Consider the following 26,814-nt stretch of genomic DNA (forward strand, 5'->3'; position numbering starts at 1 on the left):
TGCCTTAGCCTTAGTGCTGGAATCAGAAGCATGAGCCACTGTGCCCAGCCCGTCCTGCTGTATTTTAATAAGTACGTAATATTTACCATTAAAAATAACTTTTGCATATAGGCATCTTTCAATCCCCACGCAGCCTGTTGATCATTAACTACTTGCTGTTCTGGAGATCAGGGGGCACTGCTCCTCCTTCCATTTTACAGAAAGTAAACTGGGCTCCATGGGGTCCCATTGGGTGGGAGTGGGACTGGGATGGAATCAGTGTGGGGTGAGCCACAGAGCCCTGGAGCATCACTGGTCCCTCTATCCATCCAGTGCAGGGGCCTGAAGGGAGTCCTGGCTTCCTGTCCTTGAAGCTGGCCTCTTGTCTGACTGTCTTTCCATGTCTCCCTGCCCTCTTTCTTCAGGTTGGCATCTCTAAAGCTGGGTCTCTGTTGCCATGGGCCTGACTCCAGTGAGGCTTTGTCACTCAGTCTCTTCTGACATCTCTGTCCCTCCCCATCTGTCTTTGAGTGTTCCTATCTCATCTCCTTGTCTGTCTCCATCTGTCTCTTGGTTTTCTCCCCGTCTCCCTTCCCACTGCACAGTCTCTGATGGTTCTCATCTCTGCCTGAGCCTCCTGCTCGCAGCGCCATCTCTACCTCCGCCTGCCGCATTCTGTGTGTGTCTCTCCCTGTTCTCAGGAAGACTCATGTACATTAAAAAGAAAAAAAGATAAAACATTTCGGGGGTACAAGTGCAGATTCCTTACTGGATACATGTCACGGTGAGGCCTGGGCCTTTAGTGCACCCGAATAGTGAGCAACGTACCCAACTGGTAACCGTTCAGTTTCCCCCACGCTCCTGCCTTTTGGAGTCTGCAGTGCCTGTTGCCCCACTCTGCATGTCCACCTGTACCTACTGTTCTGCTCCCACTCGGAAGTGAGAATCACATGCATTTGGAAGCGTCCTTTCTGGAGCCATCCTCTCTTCCCATCTCCTCCCATGCCCCTATACTTGCAGTGATCACAAGGGGGGTCAGGGGTAGGAAAGACTAGTGATGGGGGGAAGGGGCTTTGAGGATCCTGGGGCTGGGTGGTCTGGCCCAGGTGGCAGGGGGCTAAAGGGTACTTCCTGCCAGGGAGGGAGGCGCTCAGCGTTTGACCGGACTGGAAAATGTGACGTCAGAGAGGGGGCAGTAAGGCAGGGAAGACAGGAACAGGAGAAATTCGACACCTCTCCTGGGGGACCTCCATCCCTGAGAGGCCTTGGTATTGTCCATCCCCCGACTTATGCCCCACAAAGTCCTGCCCAACCTGCTCCCTCCTAATGGAGAGTTCTGATGGCTGTGTCCCTGGGAGACCCCCTCTCCTCCCCATACTCAGACCCTGCCATCTCCCTCCTCTGGCCCCAGCCTCCTTCCAGACTTCCAGCCACAGTGGTGGTCGCAGGGCTTTTTTTTTTTTTTTTTGGAGACAGTCTCACTCTGTCACCAAGGCTGGAGTGCAGTGGCACGATCTGGGCTCACTGCAACCTTTTACGGGGTTCAGGCGATTCTCCTGCTTCAGCCCTCCCAAGTAGCTGGGACTACATGTGCCCACCACCATACCCAACTAATTTTTGTATTTTTCAGTACGGATGGGGTTTCACTATGTTGGCCAGGCTGGTCTTGAACTCGTGACCTCAAGTGATCTGCGTGCCTTGGCCTCCCAAAGTGCTGGGATTACAGGCCTGCGCCACCGCGCCCAGTACACATCTGTGCTGCCTAGGACCTTGCTGCTGCTTGAATTTTCTCAGATTTTTGGGGTTTGCTGCTGCCTTCTACATAAAGCTTAAGCTCTCAGCCTGGCATTCAAGTCCCTGCACAGACACCTCTTCAGACAGGCAGAGGCCAGCTTGGAGCTGGGAAAAAAGGGGGACAGACCCCGAGTCTCTGTACTCTCTCTCCATCTGTGGGTCTCTCCTCCTTTTTCATTTCCCAGCTTCAAAGGAAAGAACAGAGACCAAAAGGGATATAGAGGCTTAGAGACAAGAAATGGAGGGGTACCCACAGAGACAGAGATGCAGAGGTGCCCACCGAGACTTAGAGCACGGCGAGCTGGCTGGGCGTGGCAGACTGGAGAAGCTGGAAAGCCCAAGGAGACTTGGGGGTGGACAGTTCCTTCAGGAAGGGCCCCCTCACCCACAGGTCAGTGCCCTGGGTACCCCCATCCTGCCCTGACCACTCTGGGCTCTTACTGTCAGGGCATTGAGCCTATTTTCTGCCACTGGACCTTGAGCTCTAAGGGTGCAAGGCCCAGGACTTTTAGTCACCACTGTGTCCCCAAGCACTGTTCAGACCCTTGGTGAGTCTGCTGGATAGAGGGCCTAGAAGGCTGTGAGCTCCAGAAGGGAAGGGCCTAGAAGATCTCCTACCTTAGTGCTGAGAACACAGGAGGTAGCCAGGACACAGGTGTGGGCCTCAGCTTGGCTCAACCCTTGCCACCGGCGCCCCCTTTCTCCTCTGGAATAGGCGGCACTCGGCATGTGTGGAAGAGGTTTGAAGAGGGAATGGGTGCACAGGAAGGGCTCAGAAGCCCCTGCCTGGGTGTTTGTCTGGGTAAACTCTCAAGGCTCCCCGCCATTTCCACGTGTGGGGAAGCCAAGCCCTGCTCCCCACAGCGTGCTTCCATGCCCAGCCAGGGGTGGAAATGAACATAAATTTATTGAAACTGGTTTTGGGGCAGGGGATGGGTGGACAGCTGGGGGTTTTCCAAAGAGAACTGAGGGAGGAGCCAGCGCCCGGCCAGGTGGGAGCGGGTGCCTGGCCACAGACCCTATCTGAGGCCCAGCTTCTTCTTTTCCTTCTGCTTCTTGCGGACCACGTCCAGATTCCGGTCCTTCCACATACTCTTACGAAGCTTGATGGGGCGCGAGCCCACATACTTCCCTGTGGAGACAGAGGGTTCAAGGCAGCCTTGGTCAGGCTTAGGTCAGTGCGTGCCGTGCCCACAGTCCCCAGGGGAGGCCACACCCACCATTCATCTCACGCATGGCGCGCACGTAGTCGCTGGGGTCCTTGAAGCTGACGAAGCCGTAGCCCTTGGTCTTGCCTGTGCGCTTGTCACGGATCACCTTGGCCTTAAGGAAGGATGGGAAGCGGCTGAAGGCGCGTGCCAAGATGTCATCGTTCACCTCATTGCCCAGATCCCCACAGAAGATCCGGAAGTCATCTGGGTATGGGGGAGAGATGACGTCAGAGGATGCAGAGGCCTTGCCCGGTGTCTACCTTGTCTCAATGACCCCACCTTTTCGGAGGTATCCAGTCCCTGCCTAGGGACCTCTTAGTAATAATGGTCAACACCTACTGACCCTGCGCCAGGAGCTCGGCTGGGCACCTGGAGGGGTGTTTTCCATTTCTGGCACTCCCAACCATGCTTTTACACTGAGGCACAGAGAGGTCAAGTCACTGCTCCAAGTGACACAAGCAGGAAGTGGCGGAGTTGGGACAAGAGCTCAGGCATCTGGCTTGAGTTCTTACTTTTAACCTTGAACTGCACTGCCCTCCCCACCCCAGGGCCACCTCACTCATTCCCGTAGTAACACCCCTAACTCTGCCCCAGCCCTGGCCTTTCCTCTGAGCCCCGGCATCCCTTGGTCCCCTGGGCCCGTCACCCACTGGCTGCCCATCATGGCACCTCAGGAACATGGGCTTCATCTTTCCTCAGCCCTGCTTCCCCTGCAAAGCCTGCCCTAACTCCCCCTTGAGACCTGGACATGCTGCCTGCTGCTCTGCCACGGCTGCACCCAGCTGACATTCTCACGCTGCCTCTGAGTGGGGCCTGTGCTTCCACTGAACATGCTCTGTCCCAAAGAATCCCTGTCTCCACAAGGGAGGGGAGGAGGCAGATGAGGCTTAAAAGGCTAAGTGAGCCAAATGCAGTGGCTCACGCCTGTGATCCCAGCACTTTGGGAGGCCGAGGGAGGTGGACCACTTGAGCTCAAGAGTTCAAGACCAGCCTGACCAACATGGTGAAATCCCATCTCTACCAAAAAATACAAAAATTAGCTGGGTGTGGTGATGGGTGCCTGTGATTCCGGCTACTCGGAAGGCTGAGGTGGGAGAACTGCTTGAACCCAGGAGGTGGAGGTTGCAGTGAACCAAGATTACACCACTGCACTCTAACCTGGGTGACAGTGCGAGACTCTGTCTCAAAAAAAAGAAAAAAAAAAAAAAAGAAGAAAAACCAAAAAAACAGGCTAAGTGACTTGCCCAAGGTCACAGAGCTAGGGTCTTCTCTGGGCCAGGTGGACGGTCCCAGGAGAGGGGACGGAAGTCAAACACTGAGGCAGGAGGGGTCTATCTCCTTCCTCGGCCATTGCTGCGGCTGCTCCATGGTGTCTGTGATTTGGGACACTCTAAGCAGAAGTTAAGCGATGCCAGAAGCAAACAACTGGCCAAACTCAGAAGGTGGGACCTTGTACATGACAACTGCCCTGGACACTTCAAAAAATATATACAAAACAACGAAGTAGGAAAGAGACCGTTCTTATTAAAATATAATCAGGGCCAGGTGTGTATATGGTTTGTTTGTTTTTAGCTCAGTCATTTGAAGCAAGTTTTAAGTGATCACTTCTAAATCTCTCAATATTTATCTCCTAAGAAAAGAGATATTTTGGCCAGGCACGGTTGCTCATGCCTGTAATCCCAGCACTTTGGGAGGCGGAGGCAGGCGGATCACGAGGTCAGGAGTTCAAGACCAGCCTGGCCAGCATGGTGAAACCCCGTCTCTACTAAAAATATAAAAACTTAGCCAAGCATGGTGGCGCGCGCCCGTAGTCCCAGCTACTTGGGAGGCTGGAGCAGGACGATTATTTCAACCCGGCAGGTGGAGGCTGCAGTGAGCTGAGATAGAGCCACTGCACTCCAGCCTGGGTGATGGAGTAAGACTCCGTCTCAGGAAAAAAAAAAAAAAAAAAACAAAACCAAAAAGATATAATTGAGGGACATAAAACTGCATGCATGTTGATTCAGGGCAAAAATATTAATAGTTCTAACAGAGTTTTGGGACACCTAGGGAAATATGAATATAAACTAAAAATAAGATACTGAAGAATTATTTTCTTAGAGTTGATAATGGTCTTATGATATGCAAAAAGTATCTCATTTCTTTTTTTTTTTTTTTTTTGTTTTGAGATGGAGTCTCGTTCTATTGCCAGGCTGGAGTGCAGTGGCCTGATCTCGGCTCACTGCAACCTCCACCTCCCGGGTTCAGGCGATACTCCTGTCTCAGCCAACCAAGTAGCTGGGATTATAGGTGCCTCCCACCATGCCTGGCTAATTTTTTTGTATTTGCAGTAGAGACGGGGTTCCACCAAGTTGGCCAGGCTGGTCTTGAACTCCTGACCTCAAGTGAGCCGCCTGCCTCCGCCTCCCAAAGTGCTGGGATTACAGGTGTGAGCCACCGTGCCTGGCCAAAATCTCTCTTTTCTTAGGAGATAAATACTGAGATATTTAGAAGTGATTACTTCACTTATAACTTGCTTCAAATGACTGAGCTAAAAACAAAGAAACCATATACGTACACAAAGAGGAAAAAAGTGAACACAGCAAAATGTTAATTGCAGAATCTAGGTGGTGGGTAGACGGCTGTTTACTGTGCCATTCTTTGTTTAAAATTTTTCCCGGCCAGGCGCAGCAGCTCACGCCTGTAATCCCAGCACTTTGGGAGCCTGAGGCAGGACAATCACTTGAACCTGGGGGGCGGAGGCTGCAGTGAGCCGAGATTGTGCTACTGTACTCCAGTCTGGGCAACTGAGTGAGACTCCATCTCATAAAAATAAATAAATAAATTTTTTTTCCCTAAGAGTTGGGAAGAAAAAGAATGCTCTCTGAAGCCAGGCACCTCATGAGTAAAATGGGCTGCAAAGCCCCATGTCCCTGTCACCTCCACTGAGCTCTGGCCCATGGCTGGGTGAGGAACCAGCCCCTGAGCCACAGCCTCCCCTCCCCAAGGTGGGCTAACAACAGCGCCCACCCTACTGAGAGAGGTGCAGTTACCAGGTTCACCCTCCCAGTCTGCATCCCAAGGACAGCAGCCTGGTCTGACCTTGGCCGAGCCATGCCTGACCTCGAGCTTCAGCAGCTTACCTGCATCCCACTCCAGCAGGCTGGGGTCCTCCCAGCTGCTCCCTGCTGCTGTGCGAATGCAGCGTTTCAATTTCTCTGGCTTCCCCTTCTTCTTGTCTTCACCCAGGGGCTCTGGGACCTGCAGAGGAAAGGGGAGGGGTGCAAAAGGCTTGGTATTGGGGTCTCCCACTGTCCATTGGTCCCTGGCCCTCTTGCCACCACAGTAAGGGCTGGATGTGCTTCTGGATGTGGGGCACATGTGTCCACCTCCCTCCCCCAGGTCCTCCTGCTGCCCGGTCCGTCTGTGTGGAAGTTCCTGGGCCCCTGTCTGCCCCTTGTCCCCTCTGTCCCTCACCACTAGACTCCCTGCTTACCTCAAGAGCCATGAGGCCAGGGGGTGGCTCTGGCCGAGGGGGCCGGGGCCGAGGACGCAGGGACAGGAGTTCAGGAATGCGCAGTGGGGGCAGAAGGCCGCGGACGACCTCCAGCGGGAGGGGCAGGGGCTCAGGCTCAGGCAAGGGCATGGCCAGGGCCAGAGGCAGGCTGGGCCCAATGACTGCAGGGCCAGCTGGGGCAGCTCCTGCCCCCACGGCCACAGCCGCACTAGCCTCCTCCAGCCCAGCCGCTGCCGCCACCACTGCCTCTTCCTTCTCTTTCAGGCCCAACCCCAGGCCTAGGCCCAGCTCTCGGGGTGCTGCTGGTTCTTCCTGTGGGTAAGAGGAGAGCATGAGGGGGGCTGGCTCACAGGCTCTGACCTTACTCTCATCCCCATTCCATCCAACAAAGCAAGGGCCTGGAGGCCAGAGAGCAGCCAAGAGACACCCAGGCAGAGTCTCTAGCCAGACAAACACAGAGAAGGAGAAACAGGCAGAGAGAGACAGCCACAGACAAGAACATCAGGAACAATCAAAAGAGTAATATTCCAATAGCATGTTTCTCTCTGTAATTGCTTCACAAAAGGAGAGAACAGATTTTGCCACAGAAAGACAGATGCAGAAAGAGACAGAGATAAAGGCAGAGTGAGAAGGTAGAGAAACAGAAAGTCAGGGGAGAGGCCAACTCAGACATAGCCCATTGGGCCAGGATGGATGGTCTCCCCGTCCACCGCACGTCTGACCACTAGTTCCCTGTCCACACTCACCAGAGGGGGCCTCAGCGCAGCCATGGAGCCCAGCGGGGGACCTGGAGCCCGAGCCATTGGTGGCAGCATCATGGGTGGTCCAGGGGGCCCAGGCAGAGGGGGGCCCACGAGGGCCTGGTGAGGGGGCCGTAGGGCCATAGGGCGGGGGCCGGCTGCTGCAGAGGAGAGAGCAGAATCTGTCAGGGTGTTAGTGGGGAGTTCCAGGGCCTGGGGGGAGTTATGTGGCAGGGATGATGACCCTGGCCCCTCACCTGCTCTCTGTAGCACGTGGGGGACGAAGGCTGGACGCAGGATAGGGGCCCTCTGGGGGGCCACAGCTGTGGGAGAGAGAGATGGGGGTGTGTGTCATGGGGGACAGGGGCACTTGGGGCAAGGTATGTGTGCATGTGTGCGTGTATGTGTGTGCGCACTCTCAGCATACAAGAAATCCTGGAGAAGAGTCTGGGGAGCCCTCCTGGGGAGTCCTGAGGGCCTCTCCCCTGGTTCACTGCATGAAAATTTACCACTGAGGAGCTCCTCCGGCTCAGCCCTGTGGCAGGCAATGCTGGGGACACACCCACAGACCCAGGGTTCTCAGGGAGCTCCTGGTCCAGAGGAGCGAATGGAGACATCACTAGAGGAGAGACAATGGGGACCAGGGCTGGAAGTGGGGAAGCTCAGGCAGCGGGATCAGTGCTAAGAGAGGGGAGCCCTCTGACCCAGCCAGGCCTAGGGAAGGCTTCCTGGAGAAAGGGACCTGTGAGCTGAGACCCGAGGGACAATGAAGTGTTAGGCAAAGGGTGACTGCGAATATTATTGGCAGGGAGAACACTTATAAGCAAAACCTTTCCCTTTTCAGTTTAGTGTAACTGTAATAGAAGAAGCAGGGCTTAGAGAGTGTCATGAGAAGGGCTGAGCGGCCAGCAGACACCCAAGTAGAGCTGTTTTGTTTTGAAAGCACAGCATTCTTGGCTGAACCATGGGTGTCCTCCTGAGGGCAGTGGGGAGCCACAGCGGGTTGGAAGCTGGGCAGGGGGAGTAGGTCAAATTTGCATTTTGATCAAAACCATACTAAAAACTAAGAGACATTTCAACTTCTCAGAGATCATCAGATTAAAAAGTTTAACAGGGTTTAGGTAACATAAGTAGCATGTTTGGTTTAACAAAGATTATACCAGAATTTTACATCCAAATAAGAACACGCATCCTTTTCATACATATAAGGAAGTAATGTCCTGGAAGATTACAGCTGGGTGACAGTGAGCAGGGAGAGAAGGGACCTTAACAAAAGCACTGCTAGCACATCCCAGAAATGTTCGGGCTGCTGGGGATCTCTCCCTGCAAGAAGCAAGGTCATGTAGGGTTGTGACTGCCAGGGGAAGAGCCTGGTGCTTGTCTCAACAGTCTGTTCATCCCATCAACAGACAGAACATAATGCTTCCTATGTGGCAGGTACTGAGACTTCTGCCCCTCACGGAGCTTGTATTTCAGAGGATGCAAAAGATGATAGCCGTAGTCAATAAGAAATCATACAGCTTATTGAGGTGTTAAGTGCTGTGGCAATTTGGAATTAGGACTGACAGCAGGAGGGTTGGTTTGCAGTGATCAGGTTAAAACAAAATTGACTTGACATCATCAGGAAGGACATGATCAGGTTTGTGCTTTAGGATGACAACATCAAGTTGGGATGAAATGCAAAGGGTGATGTAGAGCAAGGATTCAGGCAAGAGGCTGAAGTCATGTAAACAAGAGTGCCTGATTAAATGTGGGGGTCCCTGGCCCCAGACTCACCTGCCCGCCGCAGGAACATGGCTTCTCGAGCCTCTGGACTGTCCAGGTGACTCCGATCACCAGGGCCAAAGCCAACTGTTGGGAGGGAAGAGGCAAGGATGGTGGGAGGAGAGTCCTGGGCACACCTTTTTACCACCCTGCCTGATTGCCCAACCCCCTCACCTTGCCACTCTTTACTTACCGGGGCCTACAAAAGGAGGGCCACCCACCATGGGAGGAACTACTGTGGCTGCAGCAGCTGCCCGGGCCTCCAGAGTCTGCTGGACCTGTCGGGGAAGAGGTCAGGGTGAGGGGCCTGACTCAGCCTTCCCCATCTGCTGAGGCTAGCTCACCCCAAGAGACCAAGAGCTTCATGTTTTATGCTCTGTATGTGACTGGCTATCTCAGGTCTCAGCTACAATGCCACTTCTCGGGGAGGCTTTTGGGATCACACTAGGGCTCTCTGAGCAGCAGCTTCTCTCACCACCTTATTTCATCTTCCCCACAGCACTTAGCACCGACTGCAACTGTGTCCAACCTCCTCCCCATCTAACATGCACAACCTCCATCCAAGCCACCATTAGCTCCTGTCTAGATTACTGTACTAGCCCCTTCCTCCATCTCCTGGCTTCTGCCCTTGTCCTTTACAGTCTATTCCTTTTTTTTTTGAGACGGAGTCTCGCTCTGTCGCCCAGGCTGGAGTGCAGTGGTGCAAGCTTGGCTTACTGCAACCTCCGCCTCCTGGGTTCAAGTGATTTTCCTGCCTCAGCCTCCTGAGTAGCTGGGATTACAGGAGTCCGCCAACACGCCCGGCTAATTTTTGTATTTTTAGTAGAGATGGGGTTTCACCATGTTGGCCAGGCTAGTCTTGAACTCCTGACCTCGTGATCCACCTGCCTTGGCCTCCCACAGTGCTGGGATTACAGGCAGGAGCAACCATGCCTGGCTGCCAGGGTTCTTAAAATGGCTGTAAGGCTCTCCAAGATTTGGCCTCACCTCTCTATCCTTATTTCCTCCCACTTTCCTCTTTGCTCACTCCACTGTCACTGGTCTCCTTGCTGTTCCTCGAACACAACAGGTTCAGGGCTTTTTTTTTTTTTGAGACAGAGTCTCGCTCTGTCACCAGTCTCAAGTGCAGTGGTGCGATCTTGGCTCACTGCAACCTCCGCTTCCCAGGTTCAAGTGATTCTCCTGCCTCAGCCTCCCAAGTAGCTGGGACTATAGGCACGTGCCACCACACCCAGCTAATTTTTGTATTTTTAGTAGAGACGGGGTTTCACCATGTTGGCCAAGATGGACTCGATCTCCTGACCTTGTGATCTGCCTGTCTCAGCCTCCCAAAGTGCTGGGATTACAGGTGTGAGCCACTGCACCCAGCGCCTAGCCTATTCTCAATAATTTCTCTCTCTACTAGTCATATATAGCTGGCTACTGAGCACTTGAAATGTGACTGAGAATAACGAACTATTAAATATGAATTTAAAATATATCAGAACATTCTCATTGCAGAAAGCTCTACTGGACAACATGCTCTAGAATATAAGCTCCCAAAGGGCAGAAATGTCTCCCTCAGTCATTACTGTGTTCTCAGTGCCTGGCACATAAAATATTTGTCATGCTAATTAGTCAACAAGCTAAAACGTCAACAGCTCTCTGTACACAAACACCTACCGTGTTCGAGGCATTGTGTTCCCTAACTTATATGCCTTAGCTCAGTCGTACCTGCTGGTATGTGTTGGTCGCGATAATTGGACGGATCACAGGAGCCGCTGGGACCTGCATCGCTTCTACCGTGGGGACCGTGGGGACCGTGGGCACCGCAGGCACAGCAGTTGGGATTCCGGGTACTGGAGCCCCCAGAACTTCCTGCTCAAACCTGGAGGAGAAGAACAGACACCAGCGCTCAGGACCTTGTACCAATTTTGTAACTCTGGGTATATCGCGAGGGGACCCTCACCCCTGCCAACCTCTCCCCTATCCCCGCCCCCACAATCCCGAAGGTCCCACTTCCCCATGTTAGAGCCGTATCTCTGGCCTATCGAGGCCTGGAGGCTCCGGGATTCGGTGGCTGTGGCTCTGGGACGACTTTTATTACTCCCTGTCGCGGGCCTTACAGGGCCATCTCCGCCTCCATTTCCTTCAAGCGTTCCTCGCCGCTCTTGCCCGGGATGCCAGCGCCAGGACCCGGGACCACGGGTCCTCCTGCACCCGGGAGTCCCGGGGCTGGCCCCGCCCCAGCCATCGCTGCCGCCGTCGTTGTCGCCGCTACTACTGTCTCAGCTTAGCTGCCGCCGCTGGTTCTGCTGTCTACTCTCAGCCTTCGTCTGGGTGGGCTCCCGAGGATGACGTCCAGCGAAAGCGACGGGCGGTGGTGCATGACGTCATACGTTCGGGCGCGAGAGCCAATGAGATTTTGCCACACCCTCAGGGGACTACAGGCCAATCAGAGTGAGAGAAGGACACACGAGCGCAAGAACCTGGGCCTATGAGAGCACAGCGAAGAGAGGCGGCCCCGCCTTCCTGGGGGACCACGGGCTAATGAGAGCGAAGCAAAGTCAGTTGGGCCCATCCCCAATGTGGAATCTGGACCTTTGAGAACGCAGGAAACTTCGGAGGACCGTCCTGTGCCACCGCGGAGCGTGCGCCGGAAGTTTAAAAAGACTCTAAAGTCTGCGTCAACCCCAGGATTGGGCAAGGCTGGGAGGCCTGGGGTCCCCTATCCTGGAGTAGGTTGACACCCGACCTGTGGTTCCCACGAAGACCAGAGACGCCCAGGAGGAAGCGCCTGACCCGGGCTTCCTGGACGACAGCTGAAGACTTTTGAGGAGGCTGTTCAGCGTGGGAGTCAAGGCCCAGAGACTAGTGCAACTCAGAGGAGAACGTCCTTGGGCTTGGTCCCTGTCCTTTCTTGGGCCACAGCTGACCCTTTTTTTTTTTTTTTTCTTTTTATCCCCGTAGCCCTCACAAGTGTTTTATTCTGAGTATTTTCAAACATGCACATTAGGGGGAATAGTATAACGAACTCTTAAGTACCTCTCAAACGCTACCAATATTCAACTCGTCTGGATTTCACTTGATCTATACTTCTCTTTGTCAGGCGCGTCCGTGTGAAGAGAGCACCAATTGGGCAGACTTTGTGTGGGCAACAAGGCTGTTTATTTCACCTGGGTGCAGGCGGACTGAGTCCGAAAAAGGAGTCAGCAAAGAGTGGTGGGATTATCATTAGTTCTTACAGGTTTGGGATAGGCGTACAAAGTACATTCTCAAGAGCGGGGAGAATGTTACAAAGTACCTTAAGGACAGGGGAGAATGTTACAAAGTACCTTCTTAAGGGCAGGGGAGAATATTACAAAGTACCTTCTTAAAGGTGGGTGGAGAATATATCGTTTCAGTTAGGGTGGGGTAGGAACAAATCACAATGGTGGAATGTCATCAGTTAAGGCTATTTTCACTTCTTTTGTGGATCTTCAGTTGCTTCAAGCCATCTGGATGTATACCTGCAGGTCACAGGGGATATGATGGCTTAGCTTGGGCTCAGAGGTCTGACACTCTTATTTTGTATTTTAATTTTAATTTATGTATTTGTTTTGAGACAGTCTCACTGTCACCCAGGCTGCAGTGCAGGTGCCATCTCAGCTCACTGCAACCTCCACCTCCCGGGTTCAATCTATTCTGCCCCGGCTTCCGGAGTAGCTGGGATTACAGGCTTGTGCCTCCATGCCTGGCTCATTTTTGTATTTTTAGAGGAGATGGGGTTTCACCATGTTGACCAGGGTGGTCTCGAATTCCTGACCTCAAGTGATCTGTCCACCTCAGCTTCCCAAAGTGCTGGGATTACAGGCGTGAGCCACCATGCCTGGCCTTTTATTTTTGTTATTATTTTTTGAGACAGCCCAATCAACCTTTCCCCTAATAGTTTTAGTAGCCCTTCATCATCATTACTTGTATCCATCACTTAATTAATTCATGGCAAATAGTGGTATTTGAATTCTAGTATTTTCTCTGAAGTTATTAGTTGTGATTCTTCCATAAATAACCTCTTCATCAGAAATTTGGTTACTTAGGCCGGGCACAGTGGCTCACACCTATAATCCCAGCACTCTGGGAGGCTGAGGCGGGCAGATTATCTGAGGTCAGGAGTTCGAGACCAGATTGGCCAACATGGCGAAACCCGGTCTCTAATAAAAATACAAAAATTAGCTGGGCATGGTGGCACGCTCCTGTAATCCCAGCTATTCGGGAGGCTGAAGCAGGGGAATCACTTGAACCCAGGAGGCAGAGGTTGCAGTGAGCCAAAATCTCACCACTGCCCTCCAGCCTGGGCGACAGCACAAGACCCTGTCTCAAACAAACAAACAAACAAACAAAAAATTTGGTTACTTGTACATATAAGAAAAATAGAGAACATGCTTCTTTTATTTTATATGTAAAATTTTTCAAAATAATGAATGGGTGCCTAGTATTCTTCAAAGGTGATTTCAATGAGGTATATGAGTATCAACATGAACTTACACATTCAGGCATATTTTATGTGCTTCAAACCACTGTGGTTCTTTTTACTGCTCAACATGTCCCACCTTTGGCCAGTGAGAGCCCTTCAGACTGGCTCCTGAGTTCCTTTGACTTGGCCACAGTAGTCTTGGAGGACTTCTTTGCTTCCTGGCACAAAATATCCTGTACACATTTTGCACATTTCTTGCCCCAGACCTAGAATCAGCTGTTTTCACAAGAGTCCCTAGTTCTTAGTCAGAAATGGCACTTAAGAGACCACAGTCTGTACACTAGTACTGCTCAGTTACTGGGGTGTCATTATATTTAGACCTTTTCAGGGGACTTAACCAGGGAAATATATATTTTTTAGAAAGAAAAATCATGACTTTATTCTGATTATTTCCAGTTCATATGAAAGACTACAGGTGTTTACTTCTTTGAGTTTATATTTATTATCTTTTTTCATTCACACTAAAAATCTCGGTCCCCAATGACATTATATCACTACTTATTTGCTTTAGTATATAATTTCAAAAAATATAAGGTAGAATCTCAAAATTTAAACGGTCTATTTTATCAAAATAAAAATGCCAGTGTTATTACTAACAATGTGACTACCGTATGAAGTTGAAAATTTTGTTGAGTTCAGTTGAAGGTGGGGGCTGGAAACTGTGATGAGGGGAGAGAGGAGGAGCAGATACACTAAGGACTGTGCATGGGAAAGCCAACGGGAAAGGCTGGGAAATAGCAACCAGGGGCAGGAGGAAAGCTGGGAGAGTGAAGGGGCTCCGGAGGCCAAGAGAGGAGTTGTGTGAGAGATGGACCGCAAGGTTTAAGATCATAAAGCTGCCAAACTTCCAAATTTGAAAACTTACTGCAACACCAGTAAAACTACCATCTGTGCATGTTTTTCTTCTGGGGTCAGGCAAATTAAATCTAATGTTCACTTAATTTGGGGAAAAAAATTACTGAGACAGGGGAAACCATAATCCCAGTAGGCGAAGATTTGGGAGGCAGAGGCGGCAGAATCACTTGAGGCCAGGAGTTGGAGAGCAGCCTGGCCAACATGGTAAAGTTCCGACTCTACAAAAAATACAAATATTAGCCAGACATGGTGGCAGGTGCCTGTAATTCCAGCTATTCAGGAGGCTGAGACATGAGAATTGCTTGAATCCAGGAGGCAGAGGTTGCAGTGAGCTGAGTTCATGCCACTGCACTTCAGCCTGGGCAACAGAGCCAGATTCTGTCTCAAAAAAAAAAAAAAAAAAAAAAAAAGGAAGAAAAAGAAAAAGAGCACCTAAGAGCATCCAGCCATTTCAGATATGACCATGTGGTTGGGTGCGGTGACTCACGCCTGTAATCCTAGCACTTTGGGAGGCTGAGGCTGGCGGATCACTAGAGGTCAGGAGTTCAAGACCAGTCTGGCCAACATGATGAAACCCTGTCCCTACTAAAAGTACAAAAGTGAGCTGGGCATGGTGGTGCGTGCCTGTAATTCTAGCTACTGGGGAGGCCAAGGCATGAGAATGGCTTGAACCTGGGAGGCGGAGGTTGCAGTGAGCTGAGATCACGCCACTGCACTCCAACTTGGGCAAGAGAGTGAGACTCCGTCTCAAAAACAAAAACAAAAGAAAACAAAAACAGATATGACAATGTGTCACAAGCCTTTCTATTAAGCTACTGTGGGAATGGCACATGGAGGGTTAAATACAAAGCAGTTCTGGAGAGAAGCCAGATATAATCCAATTAAACATGGAAATTTAGCGCATAAAAAGGTGGCATCTCAAAAGCATAAGGCTTTGCTTTATAAATGGAGTAACCCATGCAGTGAAATGCACAGGCCTTAAGACTACAGCTAGATGAGCTCTGACAAATCTCTATACCTGCATCACCTCCGCTGCTCTCAACACAGCACATTCCCATCAGCTAGGACATTTCTGTGTCTCCTCCTCAGTTGATCCCAGCCGCCCACCTTCCCTCAGAGGCAACTGCCACTCTGACTAGGAATTTCAGTCAGTGCTACTAGGATATATGTAAAATAAGACAGAATTGGATCCATGTGCTAGGATAAATTCCAAATGGCTGATTTACATGTAAAAAAGGAAACTAGACAAACTAGAAGGCATTCTCATCTTTTAATACATTCCTTATCCCCAATCTATATTGTCCCCCTCAATGGCCTTTATTCCAGCACATCCTGGCTCAGGGCCTTTGCTTGTGCTGTTGCCTTGAGCTGCAAGCTCTTCCTCAGCCACCCCGTTGCTCCTGCTCACCCCTTGATGGAGTGCGACCCAGGCAGTGTGGCCCTCAATTCAAATCACACCTCCCACCCCCTGCTGGATTTCCCACACAGCAGTTAACCTGCAGCATACTACATATATATTTTCCTTATCTTGTAAACTCTGTCTCCCTGCCCTAGAACTCAACTGCTGGAAGACAGGGTCTTCTGGCTCTTTTGTTCAGTGTGGACTCCCCAGCGCCTAGAGGAGGTGCTCAATTACTTTTTGCTGAGAATGAAAGTGATGAAAGGACAGGGTCCAGGGAGCTGAGCGGGGCAGCAGAACAGCCCGTGAGGGGATTGCAGGTGCGGGTGGGGACGACGGCCGAGGAATCCTGGCGCCACTTTCTTCCAAATGTCTTGGGGGAGGTGAGGTGTTGGGGTGAACAGTGTCAAGTTCTCGGCTTCTGTTTGAACACTCTCTTCAGCTGCACAGCTTCTGCAGGGCCCCCTGGGCCTGAACCCAGCGCAGCCGCCACTGGGGCAGGGACAGGCCCTGGCAGAGCTCCTCAGAGAGGGCAGCCTGGCCTGGCTGCTCCCACCTGGGGAAGGGCATGGCATCAAAGGGAAGGCCTGGCCCTCCAGACCCTCACTGGCCTCCCCCCAAAACCATGGCCTGCTCCTTTTCACCAGCTCCCTGGCTTGAGTCCTGACTTTTCTGTTTCCCACCCATAGCACGTTCCCCTCTCACCAGTCCCCCACGATCCCCTGCAGCTCAGGGATTCGCTCCAGCGCCTGTTTCAGCAGCTTCTCCAGCCTCTTCAGAGCCTGCCCCAGGTTCTCTTTCTGCTGTTTTTCCTGGGATGCCTGGATCTGCAGCAGCTCTGAGGGTGAGAAAGCCAGGAGGCAGCTTTGAGTCCTCTGGCTCGCTGGTACCTTACAGCAATGAGTCCCCAAGTCTCCAGTCCCCTAGTCTTGACCTCAGCATTTCCCGCAAACTAATGATGAGTCTGTCTCCTCTTCCCAGCCTGGAAGTCCCCTTCTGAGGGACTGCCCTTGAGATGAGGACCTGTCCCTCCTCCCAGGTTCTCATCTTAAGGGCAGTCCACACCATCCCCCCGGCCCCACCCAGGCCTCCTTCTGGATGCTTTCCTCCCTACCCCTGAGAGCCCATCAATCTCCATGGCCTGTCCGCTCAGTCTTCTGAGCGTTTCCTCTCCTCTGCTCCAGGCCTTGGTCTCCTGCTCTGGCTCACCCTCTGCACTATACACAGGGATCTTCTTGAAGCCTAAATCTGATGCTCTCCCTCCTGTCTAGAACCCTCCAATGTTCTCCAGTACCCCCAAGGCAGAGTCCAAGCTCTTCAGTAGGTATTTGAGTTTCATGATGTGGCAAAACCTGGCCGATTCCCAGGGCCCACAGTAGAGAGCATCTTTCCTCCTGGAGGCCCTTCCAACACTCCTCGCCCCAAGGCTTCCTCCTCCACCTGCTCTAGCTTCACCCTAGTGGTGCTTTCCTCTGGGACTGGGACTGGGCCTACTCCCTCTCCATGTGCGCAGAGCAGGCCCAGCTCAGCAAGTGTGGACGAGCAGAGTGATCAGACAAGCTGGGCCTGAATCCTGACCCCATCCCATCCCTGCCCTGTGACCTTGATCACGACACTGGCTCTTTCTTCAGCTCTGTCTGCTGTCAGGGGGAATTACTGGAGCTGTAGGCTAGTGGGGCAGAGGGCCGGGAGAACTCTGGGGATGGGACCCTTAGGGCTTGCTAAGAGGTTGAAGCTGGTGGGGGTGGGGGGATTAGGGAGATGGGGAAATTCAGGATGACTCCTGAGTTTCTGGGTACAGCACTTGGATGAGGAGGGTGAGATAATTTAACAAGGGAGGAAACAAGAAGATGAGGAACAAAATTGTTCTTTGGAGTAGAGAGAACCAGGAGTTCCATGATAGATGTGTAGAGTTCAAGATGCCCATGATTACAAGAAATATATAATTAGCCAGGCGTGGTGGTGCATGCCTGTGGTCCCAGCTACTCGGGAGGCTGAGGTAGGAGGATGGCTTCAGCCCAGGAGGTTGAGGCTGCAGTAAGCCGGGATGGCATCACTGCACTCCAGCCTGGGTGACAGAATGAGACTTTGTCTCAAAAAAACAAAAGCAAAACCAAAAAACACATGAGGTGGGCAGAGGGCACAGTGGGCCGAAGGCATGGTAGGCAGAGGCTGAGGTGGGCAGAGGCCATGCAGGGTCTGGGGCTGCTCTCATTGCTCCTGCACACTGCTCCCTCCCCTCGTGGAGAAGTGGAGGGCAGGGAGCCCCAAACTCAGAGGCCTGAACGCAGTCTCTTCCTCTAGTGCTGCTGGCACTGCCAGTTCATTTATCATCAATTCTCCTCTTCCATGTATTTATCCTTTCATTCTTTACTCTTTACTTCCATCCTGGGGAAACCCCTGGGGTGGGGGACCTTTCTCCTCACTCCCCATCAAGCCATCTGGGCCAGCACCTGGCAGACACCCAGTGAGAATCTGGTGAGTGAATCCAGGAATTAACGAACTTCTCTGACCTTCAGTATCCTCATCTGTAAACTGGGGGTCTTAAAGTCCCTTTCCTCATGGTCATGACTCCAAGAGACTGTGTGTGTACACAGACAATGATGCTAATCACACCAGAGATGCAGGGTGCTTACTGCATAGCAGGCAGTGTTCAGTGCCCTGTGCGGGTCCCCTGCCTGAATCTGCCCAGCACCTCGGTAAGACATTGCTTTATGCTTACTCCACTGAAGAGAAAGCTAAGGCACGGGCAGGCCGCACAGTTAGGAAGAGACAGGGCAGAGAGGATTCCCAGGCTTCGAACTGCTAAGGTATACTACATGACGGTGATGAATGAACATGTGGAAAGTCGACGGGCAGTGTGGCTTAGTGGTTGGGAGCACGGACCCATTTCACACCACCTGGATTCAAATTCCAGCTTTGCCATTTGGGCAACCTACTAACCTTTGCGTCTTAGTTCCCTTCTCTGTAGAATGGAGAGAACAGCAGCACTTACCTCATGGGACTGCTGTGCAGATGAAAGAAGGGAGAATGTTTAAAGCCCTTAGCACACAGTGGACACTGTGTAAGCAACGGGGTTGCTGGTAAGGACTCGTGGAGGCTGTTGGTAGTGGGAATGGGCGGGGAGGCTGGATGGGGCGGCAGGGCAGGCCTACCCTGGGTGGGAGGGCCCGGCGGCAGGCTGGTCTTCATGTGGAGCAGATCCCAGCACCAGAGGCTCTGCTGGTCCTGCAGGAACAGAAGGTCCTGGCGAAGAGAGGCAGCTGCCGGCAGGAGCAGCTCCGAGGCCTGGAAGGGGAGGGAAGGATAGTCATCTGGGGCAGGGCTGGGAAGACAGGTCACAGGAGACAGGCACTCACCTTCCCTGGGGGCAGCCCCAGCTTGTGGCTCAGTGCTATGAAGCTGGAGCCCCTTGGGGATGCGGGGTGCAGCTGGTGGATGGATGGGAGGACTGTGGGCAGGGGCTTCAACCTAGGGGTGGGGAGAAGGCTGGGTTGGGTGGGGACTGAGAAGAGGCCTTGGGTTCTGGAGGCTCTGGGGGCCCAGGAACTTCAACGTGGGTCTGGGGCCTAGGATACCAAGACCAGGGCTGCTGACCCAAGGGTGAGGTCTGGCAGCCTGGGAACACTGGGGGTCTGGGGTTATCTTTTCTGAGGAGGTTCAGGGAGCGACAGTCACCCATGGCAGGGGATGCAGGGCAGGGGTGGGGCGGCCCCAGTCTCACTCTCCAGGGCTGTGCCGCAGCAGCGTGCCCAACAGAATGTGAGGCAAATGCCGGACTTCCTCCTCCAGACAGCGCAGCAGCTCCCGGCTCTGCGGTGCCACTGCCTCAGATGTAGGGACCACCTTTCGCTGGACCAGAGCTAACACCTGCGGGGAAGGCGAGGGATGGGTGGGGCAGCCCATGTCCACCCAGCCCCACCTTGGCAGATCCAGCCCTACCCAGACCTCAGCCCAACGCCCATCTCACCTCCCCCGGGCTCCGGCACAGGCGGGTCTTGCTGGCTGAGTTTCCCTTGATGAGCAGGCGGATCTGTTCCTGGGTCTCCTCCTGAGGAACCAGGATACCCTGAGATTCACTCCTCCCAGCTCCCAGCCTTAGTGCGCCTCTCTACTTAGGTCCTGCTTCTGCCTGGGAGTTTCACCTGGGCTCTTACCTAGGAGGCCCAGTTCTTAATTTTTAAGTGACAGCATTCTTTTTTTTTTTTTAAGTGACAGCATCTTGCTCTGTCACCCAGGCTGGAGTGCAGTGGTGTGATCATACCTCACTTCAGCCTTGAACTCCTGGGCTCAGGTGATCCTCCCACCTCAGCCTCCCAAAGTGCTGGAACCACAGGCATGTGCTACCACACTGGGCTTAGGTCCAGTTCTTAGCCAGTTTTCAAGCCTCCCCTCTGGCCCTCCACAAGGCCCTGCCACCTCTTCCCGGGCCCAGCCTCTCACCACCAGCTGGCGCCAGTGCAGGATCCGCTGCTGTTTGGCCTGTAGCTCCCTCAGCAGGAGCTGCCGATGCCCGGCTGCATCCTCCAGCTCCTGGCTCTGAGCGCGCAGGGCCTTAAGCTCCGCCCACAGGCCACAGCCCCGAAGCCCCAGTATCAGCACCTGCCTGCAGGGCAAGCGGAGGAGAGCAAAGGAGAGGAGGGCGACTGAGCCACACAAGGGACCACAAACCAGGAAGAGAAACCGCAGGGAGAGGAGACAGGGATGGGAGCCACAGGGGCTGAAAAAGTCCAATGGGCTGAGACGCTCAGAAGCGAGACGGCCTAGAGGCCCCTGCTTGGGGAGCCCCTCACCTCTCACTGGATCCCAGGACGCGTCTCTCCATCTCTTCCATCAGGCCCTGGAGGCGCTGGGTCAGGACCTGCCGCTCCTTCAGGAGGGCACTCCGCTGGGAGACCAGCACACCCACAGTCCGCCAGCCCTCCTGCAAGGGGGGAACAGAGTCAGGGTACACCCAGGGCATGATCCATGGGTTAGGGGATTGAGGAAGTCTTGGAATGCGGTGGGGAGGCGAGCCCTGGGGTCACCTGGATGAGATGAACCATGGACGGCAGGGTCTGGCTGGAGTCTGACTGGTCCGGGGCCTGGCGTCTGGGGTGGGGAAAGAGCTGCTGAGGGAGCTGTGCGGTGGCCTTGCCTTGGTACTCGAGGGTGGCCAGTGTCAGTCCTGCCACCCCACTGGGCAGTGGGTTTCAGTTCCACCCCGTCAGCAGGTAGCTGGGCCAGGTCCTGAGGCTATCCCAGCTCACCCACTCACGCGGACTTCCCCAACTGTAGGGATACCCTGCCCCACACCTGGATATCTCTGTATCGCCAAGCCCATCCCCACTGCACAGGGACCGAATCTCTGCCTCCCGCTCTGCAGCCAGGTGCTCCAAGGCAGCCAGGATGTGGCCCGGGGGGTGGTTTGTCAGCAGCATCTAGGGGGAGGGAGGGTGAAGTCAGGGCAGGATCGGGGCAGGGCTGTGAGCTGAGACCCCATGGGAATGGGGCTGTCGTCAAGAGTTAGGTCCTGGTACCCTAAGTTTTGATCATGGGGCGGGAGGGTGTGCCTTTCCTGAGAGCCCTGCCCTCTCACCTCCGCAGAGCTCAGCCACTGCTGGTAGGAAGTGCCAAAGTGGTCTTCATGAGGGGTTCTGTGGGGTTGGGTAAGGGGACAGAAAATGTTACAAGACATGTCAATTATCCTCTAGTTATCACCACCGCCCTATAAGGTAGGGGCTGTCATCATCCCTATGCCTGTTAGACTTGAGTTCCCCAATTATACCAATCTGCTGGCCTTGGGGCCTTTACATGGGTTGTTCATCTGGGACACTCTCTGGACCCTTCACCCCAGCTGAGCTTCCTCACCAAAGAACCTCTCCCCTCCCTGTCTTCTTAGCTGGGAAAGGCACTGCCTCTGGGTGCCCAGAGCCTCTCAGGCCTCCTCACTCCCCCAACAGCCCTGACCACCTGTCACTGTGATGAGTCTGTCCCCTTCTATAGAACGTAACCCAGAAGCTCAGTGTCTGAGAAATTAATAAATAAGAGACACCCCCCTCTTAAAACCCAGGTTCTTTGCAGGGTCTTTGGGGGCTAGGGACACTCACAGGAGGCTGCCTCTCTTGGCCTGGGGAAGCAGGAGGTTCTGCAGGAACTGGGCCCGGAGGGTGCAGGCTGTTCGAACATCACGCTAGGGAGAAGAAGAGGAAGGGACCTGAGGGGGACCCTGGCGTCTGCCTGACTCCAGGCTCCCTGCCCCTTCTCCCATGATCGGGGACTCTTACCAGGACCACAGGCTCCAGGCCCAGAGCTGCTGATGTGAGGGATCCAAAGGTCACATCTACTTTGGCTTTCCTGGAGGGAGAAGTGCAGTTGGGGCTGGGGTCCCTGGGAAAACAGATGTCTGTGCCCCATCTCCTCTCACTGCCAGCAAGGCCAGTCAGAGGAATCATTAAGCCTAGATCCCGGAAGCCGTCTCCAGATTAGGCCACTGTCACCTCCCAGCTGGAATATCGCATTAGCCTCTCCACTGCTCTTGCCCCATGAGACTGTTCTCCACCCAGGAGTCAATGATCCTGTTAAAACTGGAGGAAGATCATGTCCCTGCTCAGATCCCTCCAAAATAATGTGATGTTTCCCCAGCACATTCAGAATAACAATGAGCCCAGCGTGGTGGCTCATGCCTGTACCCCAGCGCTTTGGGAGGCCGAGGTGGGCAGATCACTTGAGGTCAGGAGTTCAAGACCAGCCTGGGCAACATGGTGAAACCCCGTCTCTACTAAAAATACAAAAATTAGTCGAGCACAGTGGCATGCGCCTATAATCCCAGCTACTGGGGAGGCTGAGGCAGGAGAATGGTGTGAACCCGGGAGGCAGAGGTTGCAGTGAGCTGAGATCATGCCACTGCACTCCAGCCTAGGCAACAGAACCAGACTCTGTCTCAAAAAACAAAAAAACAAAAAAACAAAAAAAACCAGAACAATAACAATGGTTAACAGGCACTTTTCTAAGCACTTCATATGATTGAGTCCACCTAACGATCATGCCTACCCGATAAGCTTGGTATTAATGTTATCTCCATTCCACAGATCTTAGAATCTGAGGCACACAGAAGTTAAATACCGTGCCCAAGGTCACCCAATTTTTTTTTTTTTTCCAAATGGAGTTTTGCTCTCGTAGCCCAGGCTGGAGTGCAGAGTGTAATTTTTGTCGGCTGGTTTCAAACTCCTGACCTCAAGTGATCCACCTGCCTCGGCCTCCCAAAGTGCTGGGATTACACGTGTGAGCACCACACCCAGCCTAAGGTCACTCAATTTTAAGTGGCCAAGCCAGGGCACGAATCAGTCTCAGGGCAAAATCGCAACACATCATCCACAGTTCTCTGTCCACTCCTCCAACCTCAACTCCTCAGGTTCTCAGTCTTGCCTGAGAAACTTGAGCTGACATTGGCCCCTGGCTGTTCTTCCTGCATGCTGAGCACGCTGCCTCTGCTCTTGCTATTCCCTCTCCACAGAAATTCCTCTCCCAGTTCAGTGTTACCTCCTCAGAGGCCTTCCCTCGCTAGGGCAGCATCTCCCTCTCCCTTCTATTATAGGTTTTTCTTCACAGCATTCATCTCTACCAGAAATGATAGGGTCTGTTCGGTTCCTAGTTTACTCTCTGTCTTCTCCGTGTCACAGTGTAAGCTCCAGGAGGGCAAGGACTTGTTCTCTGTTTGTGGCTGTTTCCCCAGAGCTGGTGTTCTAGGTATACAGGTGTTATTCTAGGCACTGGAAATATCATGAGATGATAAAACCTCCTGGCCTCATGGACCTTCCATCCTAATGGTGGGAGTTGAGAATTCTGGAACCCAAGAAGGGATCAGGGCAGAGCCCTGAGGTCTCTAAGAGAATGTCTGGCCGCCCAGCCTGGTGAGGGTGTGTCCCTGAGGCCCACCTCTCCATGTCCTGCAGGCGCCTCAGTTGATTCTGCAGCCGCTGCATGGGATCTCGGAGCCTATGCTGCTGTCTTCGCATGGCCCCAGCTTGGGCCCGGAGGAGGAGAGCTCGACGCTGGGTGTCTTGAGTGTGCTGAAGTGCCTGCTCCATGGCTGTGTCTGTAGGAGGAACAAGGGTGGCCATCAGCACCTTTCCCGCCCCACATTCTGTTGCCCATTTTCTGGCCCCATGGCTCACCCTGAGCCTCAGTGTCTCGCTCCATCAGCTCCAGGCTCTGGTCGAGCTCCTGGATTTCTGCCCGCAGGCGGGTCACAGTAGCTTCCAGCTCTAACTTCCGACGGACCTGGGAGGATCAGATTCAGGGTCAGATGCATGGTCTGATCGGGGCTCAGCCTGGCCTGTCTTTTGGAGGTACCAGGCTCCTCAACTGGTGGCAGAGGGTTTTTGCTCAGCAGTTTCTGTGTCTGACGCAGAAGCATTAGGGTGCTGGCTCCCTCCTTCCTCTTAGGATTGAGTTACCCACACTTCCAGCCTGTTTCCTGTTTCCTGTTTGTGCTGGTGACAACCACATCTTTGTCCCAGTACTGATCTCTTCATGGAGCCCTGCACCTAGAAGTCCCAAGGACTCCCGGAAGCCTCCCCTTAGGTGTCGTATGAGCCACTTACACTCACTAGGTCCTACACTGGCCTCAGCATCTCTTCTCAGCAGCTTGGATGCCACATATCCATGTCCCACCTCTCTGCCCCCAGCTAATCCTATCTCTTTATATTTTTTTCTTCTTTTGAGACAGAGTCTCACTGCGTTGCCCAGGCTGGAGTGCAGTGGAGCAATCTCGGCTCACTGCAACCTCTGCCTCCCAGGTTCAAGCGATTCTCCTGCCTCAGCCTCCCAAGTAGCTAGGATTACAGGCGTGTGCCACCACACCTGGCTAATTTTTTATTTTTAGTAGAGATGGGGCTTTACCATGTTGGACAGGCTGGTCTCGAACTCCTGACCTCAGGTGATCCGCCCGCTTCAGCCTCCCAAAGTGCTGGGATTACAGGTGTAAGCCACTGCTCCCAGCTGAGCTAATGCTATCTCCACTGGACTTTAAGCCCTATGAGGATGGGGATCAGGGCTATCTTGTGATCCATTGTCCCCAGCATCACCCAGCACCTGGTTGGGCTTAGAGCAGGAGATCTACGAATCATTTTTCGGATGAAAGAGAATCTTGTAGCATATGCTTCTTACCTGTGGACTGTCCTGGTGGCCATACCTAGGAAAATGAGACCAGAGTCAGTGGATGAGTGGGGCTTCCAGTGGGGAGGGCAACAGGTGTGATGCTGTGGTGAGGACAGGGCTAGATGGGAGTGGAGATAGGAAGGGATAGCTTTAAGCAGCAGTTACCAGAGTAGGTTTCCTCGGATCTTCTTGACAGTCCTACAGTGCAGAGGCAAAAGGAGGAGTTACTATGGACCTCACCTGTGCCCCCTCCCCTACTCGAGCCCAGCTTACCTCTGACTGTGCACATGCTGCAAGATGTAGGCCCAGATGTCAGCCCCCTGGCCCAGACACAGCCTGTGGGGACAGTGTGTAAGCGTATGCCTGGGGCAGCACACAGGGTGTGGGATCCCCATTCCCAAGGTGATGTGGTAGGGAGTCTTTATTAGGGAGTTCTCACCTCTTGGGGAGGGAAGGCCCAAACTTTTTTTTTTTTTTTTTTTTAGAGACAGAGTCCCACTCTGTTGCCCAGGCTGGAGTGCAGTGGTACGATCATAGCTCCCTGCAGCCTTAACCTTCTGGGCTCATGCGATCCTCTCACCTCAGCCTCCAGAATAGCTGGGACTACAGGTAGGCACCACTACACCCGGCTAATTGGTAAAACATTTTTTTTGTAGGGACTGGATCTTTGCACTAAGTATGGTGGTATTCTTATTCCCCGGGGAGGCGGGGGTGGGGGTGAGTGGCGAGTGCTCCCTTTCTCCTGGGAGAGGGTTATCCAGTCACATTCAGAGGTGGAGGTGGGGGATGTACTGCCAGGAAGTGCCATCTCATGGCCAGATGTGGGGCATCACTCCTACAGATTCAATCCCCGATGGGGTGGCCACGGCTAACTCCTGAGTGTCCTTTTTGGTTAGGATAAGGGTGGGAAGGGGAGGTGCTGCGGGGACAGGCTCACCCTGGAGATCCCATTTCCATACGGAGAGGGGTCTTCGCTAACTCGTGGAGGATTCTCGCCAGTGCTAGGGACCTCACTCTGGGAAGCCTCCCAGGGCAGGGAGCCCTCAGTAACTCGGGTCACTTTCGAGGGGGAATGGGGGGTCGAGTCCTCAATGAGGGGTGGAGTTCTCACTCCCGGAGACTCAATCTCCAGGGTGGGGAGTCCTCACTCCAGGAGCGGTCCTCACCTGCGCAGCGTCGATTCCCGGGCTCGGGCCGCCACGGGCACCCCCATCTCTTCGGCCGCCCAGTAACTCAGTTCCCGCGCTTCCCGCGCTAGCTCCATGACAGCGCCACAGCTGCGCCACCGCCTCCCTCAGCCTCTTCAAGTGTGGCGCCCGCCTCTGACGTCACGGACGCGCCAACAGGACGTCATCGGTTGCCGGGCAGACAGCGGGCTCCGGCGCTGCGTAGTAATCTTAGCGTGGTAAGGTTGGGTCTCGCAGCGCTCACTCTTCCCAGGTGCGTCTCCTTGAGTGGAAATGAAAAGGGCGTGGAGAGACGGCGGCCCCGCCCGCCTTCCCTCGTTCTCTCGCTCACTACCAGCTAACCCGAAAGAGGCAAAACAGTCCTTGATGCTTTCCTTTATTTTCTTCTTCTTCTTTTAATTAAACATTTTTATTTTAATAGAGATGGGATCTCACTTGGTTGCCCAGGCTAGTCTCAGTTTCTGGGCTCTTGAACTCCTGGGCTCAAGCGATCCTCCCGCCTCGGCCTCCCAAAGTGTTGGGATTACAGGTGTGAGCCACCGTGCCCGCCCGCTTTTCTTGACAAAATGGGACTTGCATCCTAGGAGGACTGGAACCAGGGAATGAGATCCTGGACTTAGTGCTCTTTGATTTCAGAAACAGGTGTCCCATGTCTGAGTGGAGGGTAGGGGCAGATAGTATGACCCTAACATTTCCCTGGCATGCATTTTCCCATTCATTTGTGCTTACCATTCCATAAACTCAGGGAGCTGACTC

At 53.4% G+C, this 26,814-nt stretch overlaps 2 protein-coding genes across 4 annotated transcripts; both read right to left on the minus strand.

Annotated features, from left to right (window-relative positions):
- Positions 1-2,661: 2,661 nt before the first annotated feature.
- On the minus strand, positions 2,662-11,335 carry RBM42 (RNA binding motif protein 42). 3 transcript variants are annotated; one of them, XM_007996385.3, is made up of 10 exons: positions 11,090-11,335; positions 10,698-10,851; positions 9,178-9,262; positions 8,997-9,071; positions 7,478-7,543; positions 7,227-7,402; positions 6,460-6,792; positions 6,107-6,224; positions 2,994-3,188; positions 2,662-2,905 (listed from the first exon to the last, which is right to left on the minus strand). In XM_007996385.3, the coding sequence occupies exons 1-10, from the start codon at positions 11,215-11,217 to the stop codon at positions 2,793-2,795; spliced, it is 1,443 nt and encodes a 480-aa protein (XP_007994576.3). In that variant the 5' UTR covers positions 11,218-11,335; the 3' UTR covers positions 2,662-2,792. The 3 variants fall into 3 exon arrangements, with proteins under 3 accessions (XP_007994576.3, XP_007994577.3, XP_007994578.3); XM_007996386.3 differs by having other exon boundaries at positions 7,227-7,381; positions 11,090-11,327; XM_007996387.3 differs by lacking the exon at positions 7,478-7,543 and having other exon boundaries at positions 7,227-7,381.
- Positions 11,336-15,584: 4,249 nt separating this feature from the next.
- HAUS5 (HAUS augmin like complex subunit 5) lies at positions 15,585-26,200 on the minus strand. Its single transcript, XM_007996380.3, has 19 exons — positions 26,038-26,200; positions 25,145-25,207; positions 25,037-25,069; positions 24,881-24,905; positions 23,887-23,992; positions 23,648-23,807; positions 21,997-22,066; positions 21,820-21,902; positions 21,309-21,366; positions 21,026-21,150; positions 20,758-20,821; positions 20,524-20,654; positions 20,174-20,336; positions 19,701-19,781; positions 19,455-19,600; positions 19,090-19,201; positions 18,886-19,018; positions 16,436-16,568; positions 15,585-16,286 (listed from the first exon to the last, which is right to left on the minus strand). The coding sequence occupies exons 1-19, from the start codon at positions 26,133-26,135 to the stop codon at positions 16,169-16,171; spliced, it is 1,902 nt and encodes a 633-aa protein (XP_007994571.2). The 5' UTR covers positions 26,136-26,200; the 3' UTR covers positions 15,585-16,168.
- Between the last annotated feature and the right edge of the window lie 614 nt (positions 26,201-26,814).

Source organism: Chlorocebus sabaeus, chromosome 6, assembly GCF_047675955.1.
Source record: "Chlorocebus sabaeus isolate Y175 chromosome 6, mChlSab1.0.hap1, whole genome shotgun sequence".
NCBI lineage: Eukaryota > Metazoa > Chordata > Mammalia > Primates > Cercopithecidae > Chlorocebus > Chlorocebus sabaeus.

Coding starts and splice junctions, on each gene's coding strand:
- RBM42 (XM_007996385.3), bottom strand. CDS start 11,217: ATGGCTGGGGCGGGGCCAGCCCCGGGACTCCCGGGTGCAGGAGGACCC. Junction 3,189..6,106: donor CCTGCTGGAGTGGGATGCAG/GTAAGCTGCTGA, acceptor CCCCATACCCAG/ATGACTTCCGGATCTTCTGT. Junction 2,906..2,993: donor CGCCATGCGTGAGATGAATG/GTGGGTGTGGCC, acceptor CTGTCTCCACAG/GGAAGTATGTGGGCTCGCGC.
- HAUS5 (XM_007996380.3), bottom strand. CDS start 26,135: ATGGAGCTAGCGCGGGAAGCGCGGGAACTGAGTTACTGGGCGGCCGAA. Junction 23,993..24,880: donor GCCACCAGGACAGTCCACAG/GTAAGAAGCATA, acceptor TGATCCTCCCAG/GTCCGTCGGAAGTTAGAGCT. Junction 23,808..23,886: donor GCGAGACACTGAGGCTCAGG/GTGAGCCATGGG, acceptor TTCCTCCTACAG/ACACAGCCATGGAGCAGGCA.